Consider the following 23,476-nt stretch of genomic DNA (forward strand, 5'->3'; position numbering starts at 1 on the left):
TATCACTCTTATATTACAAGGTTAGTATTACTAGTTTAGTATACTCTAAACTTTAACAATAAACTTCATTATAGTAGAACTACTTTAGATACTTGCACCTTACTTGACTATGAGCTGTAAAACTTAAGAATGCCTAAAGAATGCCTACTAAAGAACTACTAAAGAATGCCTTCTATTCAGAATCTAACTTTGGAGAGGGTAAGTACGCTTTGAGAAGACAAGATAACAATTATCTCTACTGGAAGTATCACCCAAAGCCTCATCAAACTACTGTGCAACGGCTGGACAACTCAGAGACAAATGAATGGGTGCTAATGCCTGCATCAGGTAAGTACAATATCAAAAGTTGCTTTTCTCCACCCATCTGCTACAATACTGCCAATGTTAGAAATTTGTTAGAATTGTCGGAAATTTTATAGGAAGGGCAACTCCGAATACATTCTTTGCTTCAGCATTAGAAGATGACATGTTTAATATAGCTAAATACAGGCCACTCTCTGATGACCTAGCTTTTTTCCAAGAGATGTCTAAAAGAGAAGGGAATATAAATGCTTCAACTTCAACAGTGGCTCTCACTCTACCCGCTTCGAACTTTAAATATAAAACACCTGATATGAAGAGGTTGGTCCCACTTAGAGACAGGGGTACATCACACAGGTGTGGTTGTGTTTCCTGTTTTACAAATGTTTTACACAGGTGTAACTTTGTTTCCTGTGTTTCACAAGAAATCACAAATTTTAACATGCAAACCATTTCACATTTTTGTTAGCACATTATTTTTAAACAATAGCTTGCTTTCTCATCTGCATAGATTAGATTTTAGTTTCATTATTTAATTTCAAGTCATTCTTGTGACTTTAAACCTTATGATGTAACTTCTTCAAACTGGTGTTTTGGCTTTATTCTAATAAGGTATTCTTCAAAACTAAGAAAGTAATTGAAAAAATGAAATAAGAGTTGTTTTACTATTTCAGTGAGATCGTAACTCCCAGCAGAATCTTGATGGTAACCGGCGCTGGAACTTCAGCAAGTATGAGATTTGCTAATTACTGTAAATTTTTTACTAATAACTCAACTAGATATTAAGACCAAATATGTGAACAAACAATGCTACTGGACGCGATAACATGCTAGGAAAAGTACTAACGTAATAGTTATTATAACAATAATAGCAATAATAACAAGATAAATTATTAATAGTAACATAAGTGTCAAACGTATAAGAAATAGAAATAATCATATTTACTATGTAAGAAGTAAAAACTAATGACACTAATAATAATAATAATAACTATTATTATTATTATAATAAGAATAATAATAATTACAATAATCATAATCGTAAATAACTAGAATAATGATAGTAACTCGTAAGACAATCATCAGTGAACATAGAGTACAGATGCATAAGGTTTGTTGTAATGAAAAGTTGGAATAAGCATAGTGGTAATTATCACATATAGCAAAAACAAACATCTTGCAGATATAACCAAGTCAGTTAATGTGATGAGGTCGAGGAAAGACAAAGATGTTATGAGAATAATAAGTATGTCGTAAACTACTCACAGTAAACTATACAGATCTGTTATTCCATTGGATGTTTATTACCGCAGGAAATCTACAGCAAGAACTGAATAAGTTGGTTTCAGTCTCAGGGAAAAATATATCAGAGCCTCTGAAGGAAAGGAGTGAAGAAAGTCAATTAGGCAGCATGGATGCTGACTTCAGGTATGTTATTAGCATATGTTGATATTAATATGTTGACAATACATGCATGTTGATAATATTTGTAGTCTAAAGTCTAAATTTGATATTAGCATTTTTTTATCATAAATATGAATACAATAAATAAAGCTCTAATTATTTTTAGATTTAAATTCATCTCATAGAAAGTTTACTAGATTAAATGTTTAAAATACCATTACCTCCAAATACCAAAGTAATATTGTTAGCAAATATTGGAAATACTAAAAGATAACACTTGCTAGCCAACTAATATTTATACCCAGTTACAAGATGGATCTTATAAACTTTGATAGAGACATTGTGTGTGTCGTATTAAATTGCTATTGTATTTATCATTTATTTCAGCGAGTGGATAACTCTTAAATCTGGTGAAATGTACAAAGAAGAAAAGGGTCATGTCGGTATGCCATTATTGCTTTAGGTATAACTAAAGTCAAAGATTTTTGTTTCAATCTAATTTAATGTAAATGCTAAAATATCTTAAAATATTCCTCTAATAAAAGTAATATATAGAAGGCTACCCAATCACATTTCCACATATTTGGCACCTACAACACAGCAGAGTAAGACATGGTGAATCATATGATACCAATTACCTGTAATGTGAATTTTTTTGCAAGTTAACATTTAAGTATGTTTATCTTTTAATTTTTATTCAAAGTAGTAATATTATTCAAATTCAGCTTACACGGCCTGAAGTTGGGCAATCTTGGAAAAATTTAAGTTCATGTCATAGCCAGAGTGTTACTAAAATAGTTGGGGGTATATTTCTTTCCTAGCTTCAACGATTATAGAGGGCTAACTATAATCTTTTTATGTCAAGAACTGATATTCTAAATATTAAAATTTGTATTTATTGCTTCCAAGTAATATATCATAAGCTGTACCATAAAATAGTATCACAACTTTTAACTTTTTTTGTCAGTTGGTTAGACACAGTTTGTTTTGATAGATCATTTCAAATGACTATTTTAACATCACTCTCTCCTGTTTATGCAAATGAAGCGAATATGCACGTAACGTAAAATAGCTTTATTATAGTCTTCATACAGCTGTGCTCGTTTCATATTAATGCTACCGTCTACCTGAAGCTGACTAGAATAGCAGACTAGCCCTTTGCAAATAGTAAATCAAAAAATCAATTAACAACCTTAAAGTGTCAACTGTCAATTAATCTTTAATAGCTAATTGATATTTATTAAAATGTGAGCTATGCTGTCAGTCATTATAGAGCAGCAAACATTCTATGTTCAAATGCTATTAAGTAGGTTTATACGGTCAAAAGAAATATTTATATTAAAATTAGTCAGTGATTACTTCCAGCTATTCAAAATTATATTGGCGGGTATCTAATAGCACCTTGCTGTACTTACTGTTGCTCAAGTAAAACAATTTTGCATAAATTATTATTATAATATATTTGTTATAATAAAATTGTCTCTACTTAAGAAAAATTTAATTTTATTTATACTATTTTTTACTACTTTTGTTTCCATGTCACACTTTGTATAGACCGATGCTGCTTTTACTCTCCTTTAAAAATTGACTTGAAAGACAAATTACAACAGAATAATTTCTTTCGAAAAACTACGTTTTCAACAATTTTCAGTTGAGTGAGAGTATTTCATGCTGTAGGTAATGCAAAGAAATTAAACAATACTGTGGTACGGACTATCAATTAATTGTTTTCTGCTTCTAAATTATATTGTTTGCTGTTTGCTCTGTTCATGCTGTGAGTGCTGTGAATATTTACGCTGGTGTAAAATTGAAATAAAAATGGTTGTTATTTCAATTATGCACCAATATCATATGCAATATAATATTGGTGTTTAGTTGAATATGATATTGACATATCATTATGTCAAGATCATATGCATACATCAGAAAACATTTATCTATATATAGTTAAATCGTAGTAATCGTACCCTCAGGATACGATTACCATGATATACCATTTTATCATCTTACGAGGTGGAACATGATGATTTTTTCACCTCACTATACAAATCTCATTTCACCATATGAATTCAACAAAATCTTTGCCTGAGTTCAAATTTGACAGTTGGTGTGGTTATTACCATCATCAAAATGACAAAGACGACACAAAGCTGCTCGCCAAAGACATTTTCACAATGCCTGAAAAAGACACGATGACCGATTTCTCTCAGTTCAGCCATTCTCATTTGTAAAACAGTGATATTTTCCTTTTAAAACCAGTAACAACGTTGGAGGTGCGATCCCTTGAAACAGATATTCAGTGGTCAGACAACTTCTCTTAACCTGCCAACAAAAATCCACTTCATTACAAAAACAGCATCGTTCGGGCTTTTTTGCCGAATTGGATTAAAAAAGGTTGTACTGAGAATAGGCTAAAATTATACTGAAAACAAAGCCATAAACTAATAAATGTAGGTGATAAGATTTTAGCAATAAAAAATTTAAATTCAGTAAAATAAGTAAAAGTACATACTAAAACTTAGCTTTAAGCGTGTTTGTGTTTAGTAAGCCAAACATATTTAAAGTGACTTCAGTGTTTATGCTATACGTATGTCTGTCTTGAAGTTATGAACTCTCTACGGTACATACTACACATAGCACATCAAAACGTTGCGTTTTAATGCAAATCATAACCAATAAATACACTAAAGCTACTGTAGGTAGCTTTAGTTGGCAAGGTTAACATATTGCTTGGTTACTAATTTTTAATATGCACAACAAGTATATAAAATTTTGATGATTTTTGCCAGGGGATGTTTGCATTAGATAATTACTATGAGTTTCTATACTACTCTGTAAAACATTTTCACCTTACGATGCCAACACTGAAACAAATTAAAATCAAATAATTGTATACCAAATAATTTTTTATTATAATCGTAGCAAATCGGACTTTATCTAGCCATTATTTGCTAATTATTTCACATTTACGTTTAAAGGCTTTTACAGTCATTTTATTTGTTCTCTTAATTTATTTGAAGTGCACCAAACACTCTTCTCAAAATATGAAATTTGAAACTTAGAATGGTAACTGTTGTTATATGTTAAATAATAGCAAATTTTCTGTGAAAATGCTTTTTATTACCCGGGCAATGCCGGGCATTCACCTAGTTTAAACATATATGCCTGTTATCTGGTTTTACATAGTTAGGTAACATAAGCGGAAAGATGAAATCTAAATGAAACCAAAATATATTTTTCAACAGAACCTGCTTATAGTTTACATAGAAATATGCTGAATCATGGAGTGATTAGTTGAAGAGATAGAGCAAAGAGTTGCAAAACTGTTAATAGCGGTATTGACTCTTGAAGCTAACTATAGATTTGTTTTTAGCAGTTTCATGAAAAAAAGAGCTACTCAAATCTCAACAGCTTATACAATCTGCCAAGCAAAATATTGGAGGGGGTAAGTTATTTTACCTGCTCATTAAATTTGTTCTTCATTCTTCTAGCTTTTGTGTGACCTCTCATTTTTATTAACACTCTGGTAATCTAGTGTGTCATGAGAGATCGTAAGGTGTAATGACCTTTGGTACAATTATTAGATAAAAATCAAATCCTATAGCTAATAAAATCTTGGAAGAAAAAATTCACATCACCGAAGATTTTATCTTGGAACCTCCCGTTTACCAGTCTAATCCCTTACCAATTAAGCAATGCGAGCTTGATAAATTCATTGGGTGATAAATGTCACTATGTGGGTAAAAATACGCCACACCTCTACGTTACGGTGCAACGTCATTTTATGTATTAATAAGAACTTACTCAAATTAGTCATTGGCAATGTGCCAGGCTAAGGGCAAGTGGCATTGTTTATAAGCTGTGTTTATAGGTGTGGCATTGCTATTTCTGTTTATAAGCTGATTTTTAATACCCATGCAACGCCGGTTATTCCGCTAGTCTTCACAATAAATAGAGCTCGTTTGTCTATCTGAAACCACGGTAAGAGCATTAGGAAAAAAGATTGCTTCACACATGAATCGACCTCAGACATGTGAATTTCTAGACAAGGGCGCTACCATCTACATTACTCGACCACCTTTCCACATTTATGAATAACTGTGTGCACGCTTATTACACATGACAATCTTTCGCGACGCAGGAGACTGCCACAGACTAGTTACGAATGAAATCTGTCGAGTCAAGGCAACACGAGACAAAGATTTGCGATTTTTAGTTGTTAAAATTACATGACCTCTGATTCACAGGCAGCACCAGATCAGTCTGCTGCCCAAGTAAAGAAAATAATTCAAGCCATAAATCAATCATATAAAGCCTTGGAAAAAGGCAGTGGACAGCGAGTGGTGGTGGCATACAGCCCTCAAAATGGAAAAGAGAGTGCTGAGGAAGCAATGCTTAGAACTGAAGCAGGTAGAAGATTGACATATTCTAATGTAGATGAGTTTGAAAAACTTTGCTGTCAATACTGGTCCTACTACTATAACTTGTTGGAGTTGTCCTTTCTGTATAATTCAATGTTTTGATTGCTGAAGTACTTGCTCTTTCTTTAAAGCTTTTCTGGTAGACAGATGTTTCACATAAAAGCAATTAAAGTTTATTTATTGTTTATAGCATTATTAGGAACAAATTTAATAGAAACATAATTACATCCATTCCTACTATTTTCGTTAAGTGTAGGTGTTTCATGTATCACGTGTAAGTCAATCACTATCAAAATGGTTTTGGAGTTGTATTCACATTTTTAGACAGTTACATGCCTGACATAATATTATTTTTAAGTAAACATGGTTTTTTAACTAAAGTACAAGCAAAAAGCTGCAATTGTGATGGTTTTTATGGTGATTAAATGATGGTTAAATGATTATTTAATAAATATAATGCATTAAATCATTAAATAAATTTTGATAATTAAATGCAAGAATGCTAAACCCATACATTCGGTAAATATATCTATACTACATCTTTAAAATCCACATTGGCTATGCCAGTTGCTAAGCAACAAATCAACAACCTTTTTCATATTAAAGTTCTCAGTAGTGTTTACAGAACGTATAAGGATACACCTAAGGTAAAGAGAACCATTATAAGTTGTCTATCATATTTTGTACAATATGTAGAAAAACTGGGAGAAGAGCTAAAAATCATGAAAAAGCTCTCTGCTAAGGTAAAAAATGCATCAGACTTACTGGAACAGAAGAAGAAGTACAACAGTGACTCACATAAAGTCATAAACGCTATACTCAAGTATGTCTGCTTCCTACTCATAATATTGTACTTGGTGTAAACTTTATTTGTATTATTAAAATTGTGTGAATTAATATTATAATTTAATACATTGATATAAAATTAATTAGCATAGTTGTACTAGTAACTTAAAAGACAATTACTTCTAACTGCCTATAGTCAATGTATGTATTTGATAGTCAACTAAAACAAAACGTTTTTTTCAATTGATGGCTTTCTTATCAGCTGGAACTTAGAAGTCTTCAATATTTTGTGACTCCTACTAATGTCTAGTAAGAATGACGTAAAATCATCAAGAAATAGTGGAAAAAAACACAAATTTTTTAATTTTGTTTGCCAAGTCATCAATAACTAGTTTTAGCTTTAAAATAAGAAACTACTAAAATAATCTTCACTTAAAATTAATTATATTATAAACATAACTTTACAAATTTTGCACATTTGATTACAGCTATTAGCAAGTATCTAAAATAATTTCCTCTGATCTAGGCTGGCTGACTCACTCTTGGCTAAGAACAAACCAGAAATATCTATCAATATTGGTGAGGAAGAAACTTCAGGTACACTAAATAAACTTCTTTATGGATTCCTTGAAGAAGTCATCTCTAGCTTCTTAGATTTCTCAAAAGTTTTGTTTAATAATATCAACAGTACCTCATGAAATAGAAAATTATGCAATTTATTGCATCATTTCTACAGTGGCACGAATCCTCAATGATACAGAAACTCTGTACATCTTCTCGACATATTTGCTCTCCGCTGCTAGTTATACATGAACCAGTCTTAAATGATTGGATGTTTTAGAAGCAGGAAGAAATGGCTGGTCTGATTGGACAACCTGGAGTGATTGCACCATGCAATGTGGACTGCATAGTTACCAGTTCAAACACAGGATCTGTATCCACTCTGGTCATTGCCCCGGGGAGAGCAAAGAGCGTAAGCAGTGTTTCGGTACATTTTACCTCATTTTCTTAGACTTCATGACAGTAGCTAAGAATAACATACAAATATGGCTTGATACCTGCAATAATGGGCTAACTAACTACTATAATAAAACCCATGTCCATTTGTCTGTTCATCCATAGCCACACTTTCAAGTTAGGAAAAAACATTGCATGTTGTGGGATTTCAACTCACTCCATTTACCTTGGTAACCTAACATGATAACATCTGCTACAGTCAGTCGCTTTAGACATCCTTGAATAGTTGTGCACATAAGTATTCTCTATACTTTATTGGCACTCCTGACAATCTCTCACAGTCTGCCAGGGTATTAATAGACAAAAGCTATTTCAACAGGATGTGCTATGAAATAATCTGAATGTATTAGTTTCTTCAAAAACTATTATTTTAATATTTTGAAAAATTAATTTTGTAAAACAATTTTGTCCTTTCTACTGTTATCAATTAGTAGGATATGCTTTTTTTAGCAAAGTTTGAACTTTTGAATATCTGCTAGAAAGTTTTCAATTTTTTAAAAATTTTAAAAAACAAGAGAGCTAGGGGAGAGTGGCAATTTTGCAACTGATTAGCTTAGTTAAGCGGTTGTGTGACCAACTGATACCATGAATAATAATATCTAAATGTCTTTTTAAGAACACAATGTGTCAAATTGGTGCTTTCCAAATTTTAAAAATCTTTGAAAAATTGTTCCTGGTTTTATGCATGCAAAGCTCGAAAGGAGTTTCTCATTCTGACCCCTAATTGAGGTAAATTCCTAAATTTATTTCTGATGTCTCTCTCACGTATCGCAGGTTTACCGAAGTGTGTGCCAGAAGCAGGAGTATGGTCGAGTTGGTCTCATTGGACTCAATGCAGTGCATCTTGTGGTGTCGGCACCAAGAAGAGTTACAGGAGCTGTCAGATAGAGTCGGGTTGTGAAGGAAAAGATGAAATGACTGAGAAATGCTTTTCATTGATACCATGCTCAGAGGATGACAAGTAAATGCTTTCACCTTTTACTTGACTTCATATTTTAGAATAATTTCTAATGATGGCTGCAGAAATTGTCTTCACATTGGTTTCTTGTAGCCTTTGTATAAACTAATCACTACTCCTTCTAAACACAATTAAGTTTACTTCCAAATGTTGCTTAGATGAGATCATTTATATGGAGTTACCCTACCTCAGTCTGCAAGCATTCTTTACTCAACCAATCAGCAAAAAGTAAGCTATGCACTGGAACTGTTTTTTTATGTTGCTCAACCCCAATGACAACCTAACAAAGTGTTAACTTTCTTTGACAGTGATGAGCACCTTCAGCTTTCTGATGGCTGGAGCAGGTGCTCTGTATCATGTGGCTCAGGTATTCAATATAGAGCCAACACGAAAGGTAGAAAACTCTCAAGAACTTGTCAAGGGCAGACCTCATGTGACAGTGGTATGATTAGAGAACATATTATAATTTTTCTTTTTAAGTCATATCAGTCATTTATTAAATACAATATCTTTTAACATTTTACTTAAAATATTTTCTATTTTTAAATTTTACAATTTTTCTGTAATACTTTAACGTTTGTATATAAGTTTTAATTTAATAATAATATTATTGATAATAATAATATTTAATTTTAATCATTAAGTATTCATCTGCAAGTTTTTAGCAAAATTTTTAATGTTAGTACCATAGCACAGCTGCGGCAGCCTTTTTACAAAACCCATCAGCTATTTTTATCCCAAAATTTAAGTTGTGAACAAAGATATCTAAAACTTTCATCTAAGAATTTTTTAATCATTCTTTATCTTGATGACTAGCGCTGTCATTGAATTCAAAGTATTAAAGATGGATGTCTCTTTAAGAGTCATAAAATGCACTTGAGTATTTCAACCCAGGCTTTTAAGTGTATAATTTTTTGTAGCTTTAGCGCATTGGCAGAATTGGCAGGCATGGGGAGCATGCACAGTGACATGTGGGCTAGGCGTCAGAGTCAAGTCTAGGATATGTCTCACTAGAACACCTGCTGCTACCTGTCATGGAAGTGGGATGCACACAGAGGCTTGTACAATACCTTGCAACTCTCATAGGATTCCTGATGTAGGCGAGTGACTATGTTTTACTCTAGTCATTTTTGGAACAATAACAATAATTTATTCTAAAAAAAAATTGCTAAGCCCATGAATTTATTTTCTCTTTATTCTAAAACAATTTAATTATTTTATTGTGTTATGTTACAGCCTAAATATAACTTAATGAGATATGAAAGTAGTCTAAGGTCATTCAAAATTCATGTTCTCACAAAAACTTGGATTTTACACGAAATGTTTTTTAGATATACAGAGACCTCTTGTCATGGTTTTGTATTTTAGAGTGAAATTTATAAATGCAAACTCAATAATTTTTTAATAGAGTAATATGCAAATGCTGAATAACTCTATTCTTTCGGGATATAACTCTATCCTGTTCATAACCAAAATCAATTCAAAGACTTTTTGTGGCGTTCGATTTTCAAAGAGCTGAATTCATTTCTATCTTTCTACAGGTTGCCTAAGCTGCACAAACTGAAAGTTATGTATATTTCTCTTTGTAACCTAGTTCTACTCAACTGAAAATGGATAGATACAAAAATTGGATAAAATTTTAACAAAAGCAAAGATTTTGCATTTAACAGATCCTTTAGGCAGCAAAGACAGCTATCAAAGGAATGGATGGTCAGGTACTTGGAGCGAGTGGACTGACTGGACAAGCTGCTCTGTAAGCTGTGGTATTGGAGTAGAGATCAAATATAGGAGGTGTAGAGGTCAATGTTACGGCAACTTTCAACAGAGGCGTCCATGTGTGAAGGATTCTTGTGACTTTGGTAATTTTCCATTTATTCTCAAACTTCTTACATTAAATTACAATCTCACTAACGTTATTGTTCATTGTTATACCAGAATAGTATAGTGCTATAGGTTAAGTATAATGCATTTATACCTAAACCATAACCTTGGGGGACTAAACAGGCTTCTCATCTGCGCCTCAGTGTGAACGAGGGTGTGGCTAGCAGCCCTGCGAAACTAAAAACAAAATCTGACAAGGGGCGGAGGAGAGGAGCTACTCTGCAAACCAATGACCTGCTAGCTAAAGATGGTGTCTCCATAAAAACAACCAAAAAAGGCAATGGCAAACCATCGTTAAAACCAGCCAAGAAGAGGAAGAGAGAGGAAGAAAGACAATTTTTTATTGACTTACAAAGATAACGCTGTTATCTTTGCAGATCAATAAAAATCATGTTGCTGTTTCATTGTACTTAAAATATTTTTAATTAGATAATTAAAATATTTTAATTTTTAATTAAAATATTTTTAATTTTTAATTTGTACTTTAATATTTTTAACATGTAATTAGAGCAAAATAAAAGTTTTAAGATTAGTTCAACTAAAAAAGATGATCTTTGACAAGTTTTTCTTACATCGTTAAGCGTATTATTAAAAGCGTACTATTATTAGGTTTATTAGTTTTTCATACAAAAAATGGCGCAAAATATAACAAAATATATTCAGCTTAACATCTTAAATAACATTTCATTTCACGTGTATGTTTTAAATGCGTAATGTATTAGAATCAAAAGGATAAACGATCATTTCACACAAGCAATACAGTAACTACATACATGTACTGTATAACTATTTTTAAAACAAAGTATCAAGTAATATACAAATAGAAATAGCTTGTTTTTTAAGCTGATATATTTACGCTTTTAGACAATGTAGGGTATGCTGAAAGGCTACTCGAAGGTGACTCAACAAAACTGGGGTGTCCTGTTGAAGATATTGAGGATAGCGGAGAGGTCATTTGGGTTTCCCCAGATGGAATGAGAATTGACAATGACTCTAAAGACAAAAGGTGACTGTAGAAAACCTAAGGAGTTTTAATCTAGGCTTTCGCAATATTATATTAATATTATATTATATTAATATTACGTTGTGAAATGTGTAGCTGAACTTACATACAACGATTTTGGTAATTTAATGGCAATATTTATATATAATTTGGGTGATATGAATAAAACATAATACTATATAATTTAATATAAATCTTTGCATATAATTTGGGTGTTTAGGTAAGAAAAAGGACATTAAACAGGCAGAAATTAGTACGATAAAAGTAAGGAGAATGAGAGTAGATTATTTAATTTATTTTAAATCATTCACAAGAGAAGCTGAACACTGTCAGAAAACATTTTTAGCTGATTTCATTTGTGGTGGTTTAGAAAGTGCTTATATGATATCATGATGTACATTCTGTCTCTACATAATAACTTTTACAATAATATGAGCTGTGGTTGTCCGTCTAGAGCCATGTTAGAAAAATATTTTGCTTCTAATGAGAATCAAACTCATGATTTTTTGGCTATGTTGAACAAAACTCTACTTTTATGTTGGAATAATTATGGAGTTACTTATTACGTCTGATGGCCTCTCACTGCGCACCAGATATATATATATTGTATATGTGGCTATATATATACTATATGGAGTAGAGTTACATTGTATACTAGATATCCTGTATATATGCTATCTTCTATATATAGGATAAATACATATATATAGTATATATACATATATAGTATATATGTTACTATATATACTCTATATAGTATTTATAACATATATGGCATATGTGTAGGATATATATACATTTACAGGTATTATATAGCATATGCGTAAGATATATATACATTTACAGGTATTATATAGCATATGCGTAGGATATATATACTTTTACAGGTATTATATAGCATATGCGTACAATATATATACATTTACAGGTATTATATAGCATATGCGTAGGATATATATACATTTACAGGTATTATATAGCATATGCGTACAATATATATACATTTACAGGTATTATATAGCATATGTGAATGATATATATACATGCACTATATATGTAGTATTATATAGCATATGTGAAGGATATATATACATGCACTATATATGTAGTATTATATAGCATATGTGAAGGATATATATACATGTACTATATATGTAGTATTATATAGCATATGTGAAGGATATATATACATGCACTATATATGTAGTATTATATAATAATCATACATGAAAGTTTCTTTTGTTAATTTCACTTGATATGTAGAGTACTAAAGTTGTTCTCGCAAAAAAGAGCAGCATTTGCAATGACCTCTACTTTACTACAGGTTCAAGTTATTAGGGAAAACTCTAGAGATAATTGACGCAAGAAGTGCAACTGCAGGAACGTACCACTGCATAGTCAGTCACAGTTCTACTGGTATTGTTCAGTCTGGAGATGTGAGTCTAGGTAAGTGGGTTACCACTTGTCTAGTCTTGGCCAAAATATAACCAGACCTAATTTACTCCTGGTTTCCTTCTCAGAAAATATTTCAAATGAAAACTGGTGAAATTACAATCTGTTAGATAATGAAAACTTGTATTAGAATACTTTAGAGTGTATTATTATAAATTATATGAATGCTTCACATATTTATATCAGTAAAAACCTTAAATAGAGCAGCGTCAAAAATTATGAGACCACCTTTTTAGGAAATATTTGTTGGTAGCTTACTAAGCTTACTGGTAACTTGATGACTTACTGCCTTATATTTGCTAGAAACCACCACAAACTATATATTATTAGATGCAGAATTTTTTAAATATTTGTAAAAATAGCTGTCATTATTCACTATACAATTATACCAGATGCATTTCAAGTAATATCTCAACAAGTCAATGATTTTTTTCCAAGTTGAAATTATCTTTAAACTAATACATGTCAAAGTTTTTTTTCCAAGTATGTGCGAATTTGACTGCTGACAATTTTAGCTAGTTTTAATACATTTGGACCAATTTTGACCCTCACACATTTTTCTAGTTTGTTGAGATTTTTCTCAAATTAGAAAAATGCGTGAGAGTGAAAATTGGTCCAAAATGTATTAAAACTAGCTAAAATTGTCAAGAGTCATATTCACACATACTTGAAAAAAAACTTTGACTTGTATTAGAATGAAAATAATTTAAACTGGGAAAGAAAATTTGGTTGGTTTGAAAAAAAAGAAAACTGGTTTGTTGAGTTGTTACTTTGAATGCATCTGGTAAGCCATTGTGAGCGATTTTATGATGATCTGGCATGATTTTAACCATCACTCAGCGTCACACAATTTTTCAAATGTCACGCGCTTTACAAAAACCTGTCATTATACCAATATATTTACCACTTGCCCACACTTTTCTACTTGTTTTTAGAATATGATACATAGGCTAATAGCAAACAGTACAGCTAATGAACTTTCAGAGCTCCTGCATCACACTCACTCAGAAACTACACTTAAAAATTTAACATTTAATTTAAAAATTTAACTTCTTATAGTTAAAATATCTTCACATGCAGTTTTTACATTGTAATCTGTGTAAAACTTTCTAATGGCCAGAAACAGGCATTATTAGCGATACTCAGAAATCAAATCAGGAATTCATTGACTTGAAATTTGTTGAGATCAGAAATTGGAACTTTCATTCCATACAAACTAAACAAACTCATTCTTGATTGTTGTGACGCAGCCGTAACCACAAAAGTGAAAGTTCTAGAAACTTAATCTCTTGCATTACAATAAGCCCATTTAGTCTTAAATACTTTCAAAGTAGTTTCTGGAGGTAATAAATAAGATTGCTTTAGCGTAAGAGCTCAAACTGTAATAAGATTACAATAAAGGTATAAAACTGGTATGTTAGCTCTATAAAATATCTGTGTGAGAATAGACTGAGATATCTGCAGCAGGCAACAAAATGCTTTACAGCAATATTCAGAATCAATAGTTAAAAGTATATCTTTTGTCCTACTTTGCTCTTCATTGCCTCCAGAAACGGCAATGACAGTATTGAAAACCAGAGTGCAAAATAGGTCAAAATAGAATAATCAGTTTTGTTGCAACAGTTTACTTTTAACTGTTAATTCTGATTATTGCTGTAAAGTATTGTGCTACCTGCTGCAGATATCTCAGTCTATTCTCACACAAATATTTTATAGAGCCAACATACTAGTTTCATACCTCTATTATACTCATATAATAGTTTGTACTGAGTATGTGTCAAACGTCTATCCCTTGGTTGTTGTCAGCATTAATAAAATGTATGATATCAAAATAATATAGACAAGGATTTATTACCCTCACATAGTATATTTATTATTGGTCCTACTACCTGCTTACTCTTGTCGTTTGCTATTAACTGCACTGTCATTAATTGACAGCCGTAACAACCTGTGACGCCTTGCCATGTAAGCATGGTGGAACCTGTGAAGAACAGCCTAATGAGCTTATTACATGGATGGCATTCACTTGTCACTGCCCTGCAGGAACCATTGGCACATTCTGTGAGCTTAAACTCTCATGTGAGCCAACAGTTTGATATTGTTCTATTGATAATAGCAGCATCAACTGTCTGTCTATTGACTCCGATATCAGTATTCATTTTGCACTTTAAATTACTATATATTGCCAATCCCATTGCTATTTAGACTGAGATTCTTGCAATAAAAATATTTTGAGTTAGTTTAAAAACTGACTTCAGCTACAAAGGAAATTATGAAATACTTTAAAATACATTAAAATATCAAGCAAAGCATTGACCAAAGAATTGCTTTTTAAACTAGCTCAAGTCTTTACAGCTTCACCCTTGATATTCTGTCTTACAGATAGCACACAGTTCTGGATTCTCACCGCCATTATCACGTCTTGCTCAATGTTCTGTCTCTGTTTTGCCATCTTTGCTATTTCGTGGAAAGAACAACTTGAAGATCATGGTTCTAGAGGCTTCAACATAGCCACATACTTAAACAACGTGTGAGTTTTCTCTTCTATGAATAAGAAAGTGTATTCAATGTAACACCAAGGGAAGATTAGCGGGAATCGAGGAGAATTTGGTTACCTATAGTTTTGGTTGAGCACCTTCATAAAAACTCAGTAATTTGTTGGCATCTCTAAACTTAACTCTATAATGAGATGTTATGATGAAAAAGTATTATATATTAAACTATAATAGAAAGATTAATGCTATTTTTGATCTAAAAAGAAAAAAATTAGGTGAATGCTCAACATTGCACAAGTAATAAAAAATGTTTGTGCACAAAAAATTTATTTTTATTCAGCATATACAACATGTACCAGTCTAAGTCTCATAGCATATACAACATGTACCAGTCTAAGTCTCATAGCATATACAACATGTACCAGTCTAAGTCTCATAGCATATACAACATGTACCAGTCTAAGTCTCATAGCATATACAACATGTACCAGTCTAAGTCTCATAGCATATACAACATGTACCAGTCTAAGTCTCATAGCATATACAACATGTACCAGTCTAAGTCTCATAGCATATACAACATGTACCAGTCTAAGTCTCATAGCATATACAACATGTACCAGTCTAAGTCTCATAGCATATACAACATGTACCAGTCTAAGTCTCATAGCATATACAACATGTACCAGTCTAAGTCTCATAGCATATACAACATGTACCAGTCTAAGTCTCATAGCATATACAACATGTACCAGTCTAAGTCTCATAGCATATACAACATGTACCAGTCTAAGTCTCATAGCATATACAACATGTACCAGTCTAAGTCTCATAGCATATACAACATGTACCAGTCTAAGTCTCATAGCATATACAACATGTACCAGTCTAAGTCTCATAGCATATACAACATGTACCAGTCTAAGTCTCATAGCATATACAACATGTACCAGTCTAAGTTTTTACATAACATAACAACATGTACCAGTCTAAGTTTTTACATATGTAAAAACTTAGACTGGTACATGTTGTATATGCTATGAGACTTAGACTGGTACATGTTGTATATGCTATAGCATATACAACATGTACTAGTCTAAGTTTCATAGCATATACAACATGTACCAGTCTAAGTCTCATAGCATGTACAACATGTACCAGTCTAACTTGTAAATAAAGGTGGTTATTTCTGTATGTGTCTGACCGATGCGTAATTCAAATTTTTAAAAACACCAGGCAAAGCTAAACCAGATTGTTGAAAAACATTTTTTACTTCTTATGCTACGCACTTGCTCAAGATTTAAAATAGCTAATAAACAGGGGCAGATAATGCAGTTGCTAAATTGACTAAGTTTCTTTACCCGATGAATTTGAGTAACTTGAGCTAATCTAAATATATATATATATATATATAATATATATATATTATATATATATATAATTATATATATAGTCTATAATATATTATATATAATAAAGTGTTTGTCATTTGTAGTTTTTCATTTATATATTTGATTTTTTACCTTTTTTTTTATCTTTTTTTTTACTATTACCACCTGCACACAGCATCTCATGTCTGAAGTCTACAGTGAAAGAGCCCAAAACAGTTTTGCTTGTCTATTAGATATTCAATGTAATATTAATAAATATTATACTTAATTATATAATCTTTTCTATGAAAACATCAGTGACCATCTGTTCGAAGACCATTCGGAAAAATAATTTTCTCATACAGGAAGTGAACTCAAATACTTGCGTGCTCACCACTACTCGACACAAACTGATTACGCAAATAGTGATTACTCATTACGATCTCTCATGGTGCAAAGAGCTGTCAAGTACTAGTACTGTATTAGTACGCTATAGAATATGCATACAATATATTGCACAGTTTAAACAAAATAGCTGCCATTTCATCTTCATGTACATGTATTCTGAAATAAGTGAGACCATTCTGTGACCCTCTTTTTTACAGGTTTGCCAACGGAGGATGCAAACTCTTACGCTCTGACAACCACCAGCATTCAGGTTGTACCATTTGTCAATTCTTAAAACAAGCATGATTTAGTGACACTGATCTTTGACTTACAAAATTTAGAATATAGATTGACAGGCCTGGTAACTGTTACAGAGTTGGTACGATTGGATGTGTCAAGGCCAGAAGGCAGAGGATGGCTATCCAGGCTGTGTAGATTATTACAGTGTAACAGGAAGCCTCCTGAACTGCCTGTTGTTTCTGAGAATTCATTCACTGAGTCAACAAGTTCTGTTGACCAGAATACGTCTTTCAGCAATTCACTACCTCAGGTTAGTAGGACTAGGCTAATAGAACCAACCGGTAACATAGATAGTGTTTACTGATACAAAAACTAGGCAATATGGCAAAATACACAGACATACGTATAGTTTTTTGTTTTTATGTTTATAATGACATAACCAGATAAAAGTGGTGTAATGTGAGGCTCAGTATTAGATCAGGCTGAATTAAGCAATGAATATGATCACTTAAAAGCTCATTGGATGCATACAAGTATATTTAGATATGGTTATACATGTACATATAATACAAATAAATATATCATATATTAATATACAACTATATTTTATACATATATTTAGATATAGTTATACATATATTTATATATATATATATATATATATATATATATATATATATATATATATATATATAGTCAAACATGGATAACTCGTCCACGGATAGCTCGAACACATGGTTAATTCGAACATTTCCTTTGGTCCGTTCCCACGTAATGATAAATTGCTATAGATAACTCGAACTCAACACTGTTAATTCGAACTGTTTTTTTGCCCAACAGCTACCGAAACGGTTGTTTTCACTTTAGAAAATCACTTTATTCAAAACCATAGAGGTAAACTTCATCTTTTCGTAATTCATAAGCGTCGTTATTACCACCATCGGCAAAATATTTTTGTCAACGACTTTTCTAAAAGTTTGGTGAAATTTGATTTATACTGCGATACGATGAATAGCACGGGCTAGCCGGGTCACGAGCGCAAGAATTTTCGCCACGCACATACAAAACAAAAATCGCATGTTGTTTTGTATGTGCGTGGCGAAAATCCTTGAGTGCGTGACTCGGCTAGCCCGTGATGAATAGTTTTCCGACGTTGATTCCGTGTTGAATCAACGTCGGAATGTTGAATGTTTAAAACGTCTTAAAAAATGTTGTAATTAAACGTATACGTTGTCTGAGCTACAAAAAACTATTCATCGTTTGACCTAAACACAGAATACGTGTGTACATTCAATAAGTATCTATTAAAAAAGCGTGAGTGATATAGAATGTACCGTAAAACCTCGTAAAACTTCTAATTGAACTGCCTCGGAGTGTTGCTCTAAACGAATCCCAGGTAAAGTAAGGTAATCTGCATAAACTTCAAGAAAAAACGGCAAAATTGATCGTGGGTAAAACCCCAAAAGAAAAAAATGTCTTTTCTTTTGAGCATTTCAACAACGATCAAGTTTTGCCAATGTCAATCTGAAAAACGTCCTGGCAATAACATCACCTCAAACAACAAACCAATCTCAAGTGATAGAAAAATCTCTATACTTTTTCATGAAAACGTTTTAAACTTTACATTAGAAGCATTTAATTTGAAACAAGCCATTTGTGCTTTTGATTTATATTATAGTTTGTATATGTACATGTATCTACTAATAAATAAGTAAATATATGGACTTGTGACAGTGCTCTGATAACTTGAATGCTCTGATAATTCGAACACTTTTGCTCGGTCCCTTGAAGTTCGAGTTATTCATGTTTGACTGTATATACAATACATATAAATATACATGATATATTAATATATATTATATATAAATTTTATATATAAATGGTACATAAAATCGTATATACAAAATTTATCGTACCTAAATTAATTGAGTAGAATTTTTCGCGGCAGCTGCCGCAAAAGTTTCTCTTCAAGGTGCGACAAGAGAAAAAAACGATATTTTTAAGGCTATGGGACTATCATTATTCAAATCAAATTTGAGAACTTGCATCGACCTGATGCTTTACACTATATGGAATTTTTTAGATAATACGAAAGAAAAACTTTACGTAAATTCTTTACGCTGAGTCGAATTTACACTAAGGAAGTCATTATAGAAGTGTCAACTCTATATGTATTATCTTGTGATAAAAACGGAATTATAACTGTAGCACAGCATTGCACTAATCTCTATCGTTATTTTATGTTAAACTAATATAGATAGTATCATGTTACAATACTCACAAAAATTTAAACTGCATCAAATCTTGAATTTAAAGTAAAATTGTACTGCTAAAACAAACTTGTTACTTGCTGACGTTAGAGGAAGAAGTTAGACATTGGCTAACATCTGTTATGATTAATAATATTGAAAAATACCAACTTAGAACCTTTTCATGGCACAAAGCATACATTGATGGTTTTTGAAATCACCAAGTGCATCTCTGAGCTCTCTGCGCAAGAGGAGAGGTCGCAGCGATCCGAGATAATACCACCAGAGTTACATTTCAATTTCTTAGCAAGGAGAACCATTGAAAATTGTATGACCTTTCTGCTACCACCAAGGGATCAAACCTTGACCTGTTAAACAAAAACTACTGATGAACCCCGACGTTCGATATAGTTGTCTTAGAACATGGTGAACACTAAAGATAATGACATGAATACGTTCTGTTGCAGGAATCATTAGATACCCCGAACATCCCAGATGGATCTTCTGATGGCACATCCGCACCTTCAAGTAAGTGTTGACACAAATATTAATTTTAGCTTTAAAATTTCTAAATAAATAAATAAAATAATATAACATAAATAGTTGTACACAAAAGTAAAGATTAAAAGCATATAGCTATTTCTATATGATGCAATATTTACTATAATAAGAGCCATTTCCTCTGTTCAACTGTCCAAAGCCATGGTTGGATGTTGAAAAAAAGATTGATTCATATAGGATTCAAACACACAACATTCAAGATGGTAGACTAACATGCTCACACCTGCACTAATTGACCACCTTCTTGCACATCAGAGCAACTGCGCAGATAATTGTTACACCAGAATATATACTTTAAAACTGCTTAAAATGTGGCAATCTAAGATGCTTCAACTTTATCCGGCATTGCTCGGGTATGAAAAATCAGCTTATAAACAATGAGAGGTAATGTAGTTGCCTGCAACTTGCTATTAGCCTGAGACATTGCCTATGGCTAATTTGAGTAAGCTTACTAATAAGAGCTAACTGCTTGCTCTCATGATTGGGCATGCATAAAATTACGCTCTCCATGACGTAATGGTGAGCGATAGTGTATTTGCACTCGTATAGCGGCATATATCGCCTAATGAACCCATCAAACTCGTGTGGCTTAATTGGTAAGGGAATGGACTAGTGAATGAGAGATTTTGAGATCAAATCTTCTGTGATACAGATTCTTTATTTCAAGATTTTGATAGTTATAGCTGGACAAACACACACATATCAACTTTGAGAAACATATGTATCTTTAGAAGCATAGCAATCATTTGAAAGTCTTCTTCCTAGTCTTCCACATTAAAAGAAATCCTGTCAGTATTAAGTGTGCATATTATATAACGGCGGCTATAACTCTACATACGATGCTAAATAACATAGGCCACATCTAAAAGTAAAAACAATTTCTGTATGCTATACATTATACATTAATCCTGGAAATGCTGATTTTAAAAATCATGGTGCGCTACTATCTCCTATCAGCTATGCATATTTCACACAAATTTGATTTTGATAATTTTTTTGAATACCTTTTTTTTTATATTAATTTAGTAACATGCTAGAAACAGAGAATAAAGGTTGTAAAACCTGGTTTGAGCTAAGTTTGGTAAGTTTATTATTGTAAAACAGAAACCTTTTAATAATACATGTGTAACTCATATTTTGATAAAAAAATTTGTTAGGTTTATACAAACAATCACCTGAGATTTTTAGTGCTATTTGCTCCTTTGTGGACAACATTTTATTGGGGAAAAATAGAAAATGACTACAAATCTAACAAGAAAGTGATTGTTGTGTCATGTATTAATATTTCTATTATTAAAAAACAGGTAATGCAAAGCAAAATATTTTTACTCATAAAACTTTATTGATTTGAAATAAACATAAGTACATTGCACAGGTTGATGCGCGTCAGCTAATTTATTTTATTCTTGAAGTGTATTTCATAAAAGCTACTGGCAGCATTTTTTTAAACACCTAATGCAAGTTTATTAATAAGTATGCATGCAAATTTTTTGATGTTTTATTTATAAAAGTAATTATTCACTAATACCACAACGTTGATATAAAATCACCATCCAATTTCATAAACCAAATTCTCACTATGTAACGGGTGTTCACATTTTCCATCTATTGTTACAGCAAACATATATGAGAGCACACTAGGTTCTGGGGCTCAATCAGGGAGTAAGAGAGGAGCTACTTCAAGGGTGAGTGCTGTTGGATTTGAGAAAAAAAATTTTGATTTATTGATCTCTGAGCTTACGCATAAAACATTAGTTGTTCTGCCCTAAATCAAGCTTCTTACTTACTTTGTTATTTGCAGGCGGGAAAAGAAAGTACAATTGCCTCACCTCATGCATATGCATCTCTTCAAAACAGCGAAGAGTCATCTAGTGAAAGCAGCAGCAGCAGTTAGCCTAACAGCGAGAAATGTCATAAATGTATTTTTAATGAACTCTTACTTGATGCACATTTCTAAACAATAATAAATGTGGGATTTGTAGAACATGGTGCAACTCCAGGTTAAATTTGAGATGCAGCAGATAGTTGCATACAAAAAGACAACAGTGCTAGGTTATGCTAAATGAACCAACACATTTATTGTAAAAGAGAGTAGCTCCAAATACAGTGGAGTTGTCTGCTCCTTTATTGCTAACTCAAATTCACAGAGTTATCAATTGTAAAACCTTCTTCGACTCAGATAGCTTTATAGTTAAAAAGAAATTCTGCTTTATTTTATTTAAACGCACCTCCAGATGAATAACTGCCATAATAGAAACAACCTGTTACCATCTGATAGTATGTAATTACAGCCAACAACAAATACCATTAGTTTAACAAGTATATTAAATATTTTATAGCTTCATAATAAATATGTTTATAAATATTTCGGTTATTTGAAGTAGTAATCACATTGTTCAGATATTGTATAAGATTAGTACATTATTAACAGATCATAAACAGATTGGCCCAATTTATGGGACAGAATACACTCTCTCTTAAAGCAATTACTGTAAAATAACCACAAATCCTAAAAAATCACCTTTTCTATCTAAAGTGCCAGCTATAAAGGTGTCAGTGTGTGTTTAATAATACCCGAAGAGATGTTAAGCAAGGTTGTATCTTTAGTAGTATTGTTAGTATTAATACTTCATGACATAAGGCAGCCTGTACTTGAATACATTTTAGGTCTACTCAGCGAGCCTCAGTTTAAAACAAAAGAAAGATGTAATCGAAATTTTTTCAAATCTCTTTGTTATTAATAGCTATAATGATCAACTCTAAATATATTCACACCTTGAGGAACAAACTAAAAATTTTTTGTTCTTATAATACTGTAGCTTCATTGAGAAAGAATAAGTGTACAGTGCACCCTCGAGATACGATGTTAATCCGTTCCAAGACGGGCATCGTATGGCGAAAAAATCGTATGTCGGGATATAGAAACCATTGTAATTATGCAATGGAAAAATG

The 23,476-nt window shown here is 32.1% G+C and overlaps 1 protein-coding gene across 1 annotated transcript; it reads left to right on the top strand.

Moving 5' to 3' along the window:
* Nucleotides 1-140: 140 nt before the first annotated feature.
* Nucleotides 141-22,418, top strand: LOC137400816 (uncharacterized). Its single transcript, XM_068087155.1, has 22 exons — nt 141-327; nt 420-621; nt 975-1,030; nt 1,614-1,728; nt 2,092-2,143; nt 5,952-6,114; nt 6,822-6,948; nt 7,438-7,508; nt 7,753-7,899; nt 8,703-8,889; nt 9,195-9,328; nt 9,807-9,986; nt 10,557-10,745; nt 11,632-11,773; nt 13,095-13,216; nt 15,161-15,301; nt 15,605-15,752; nt 17,693-17,745; nt 17,849-18,024; nt 20,431-20,491; nt 22,142-22,209; nt 22,326-22,418. Exons 1-22 carry the CDS (start codon nt 141-143, stop codon nt 22,416-22,418), a joined length of 2,814 nt encoding a protein of 937 aa, XP_067943256.1.
* The last annotated feature ends 1,058 nt before the right edge of the window (nt 22,419-23,476 follow it).

This window comes from Watersipora subatra, chromosome 7 (genome assembly GCF_963576615.1).
Source record: "Watersipora subatra chromosome 7, tzWatSuba1.1, whole genome shotgun sequence".
NCBI classification, from domain to species: domain Eukaryota; kingdom Metazoa; phylum Bryozoa; class Gymnolaemata; order Cheilostomatida; family Watersiporidae; genus Watersipora; species Watersipora subatra.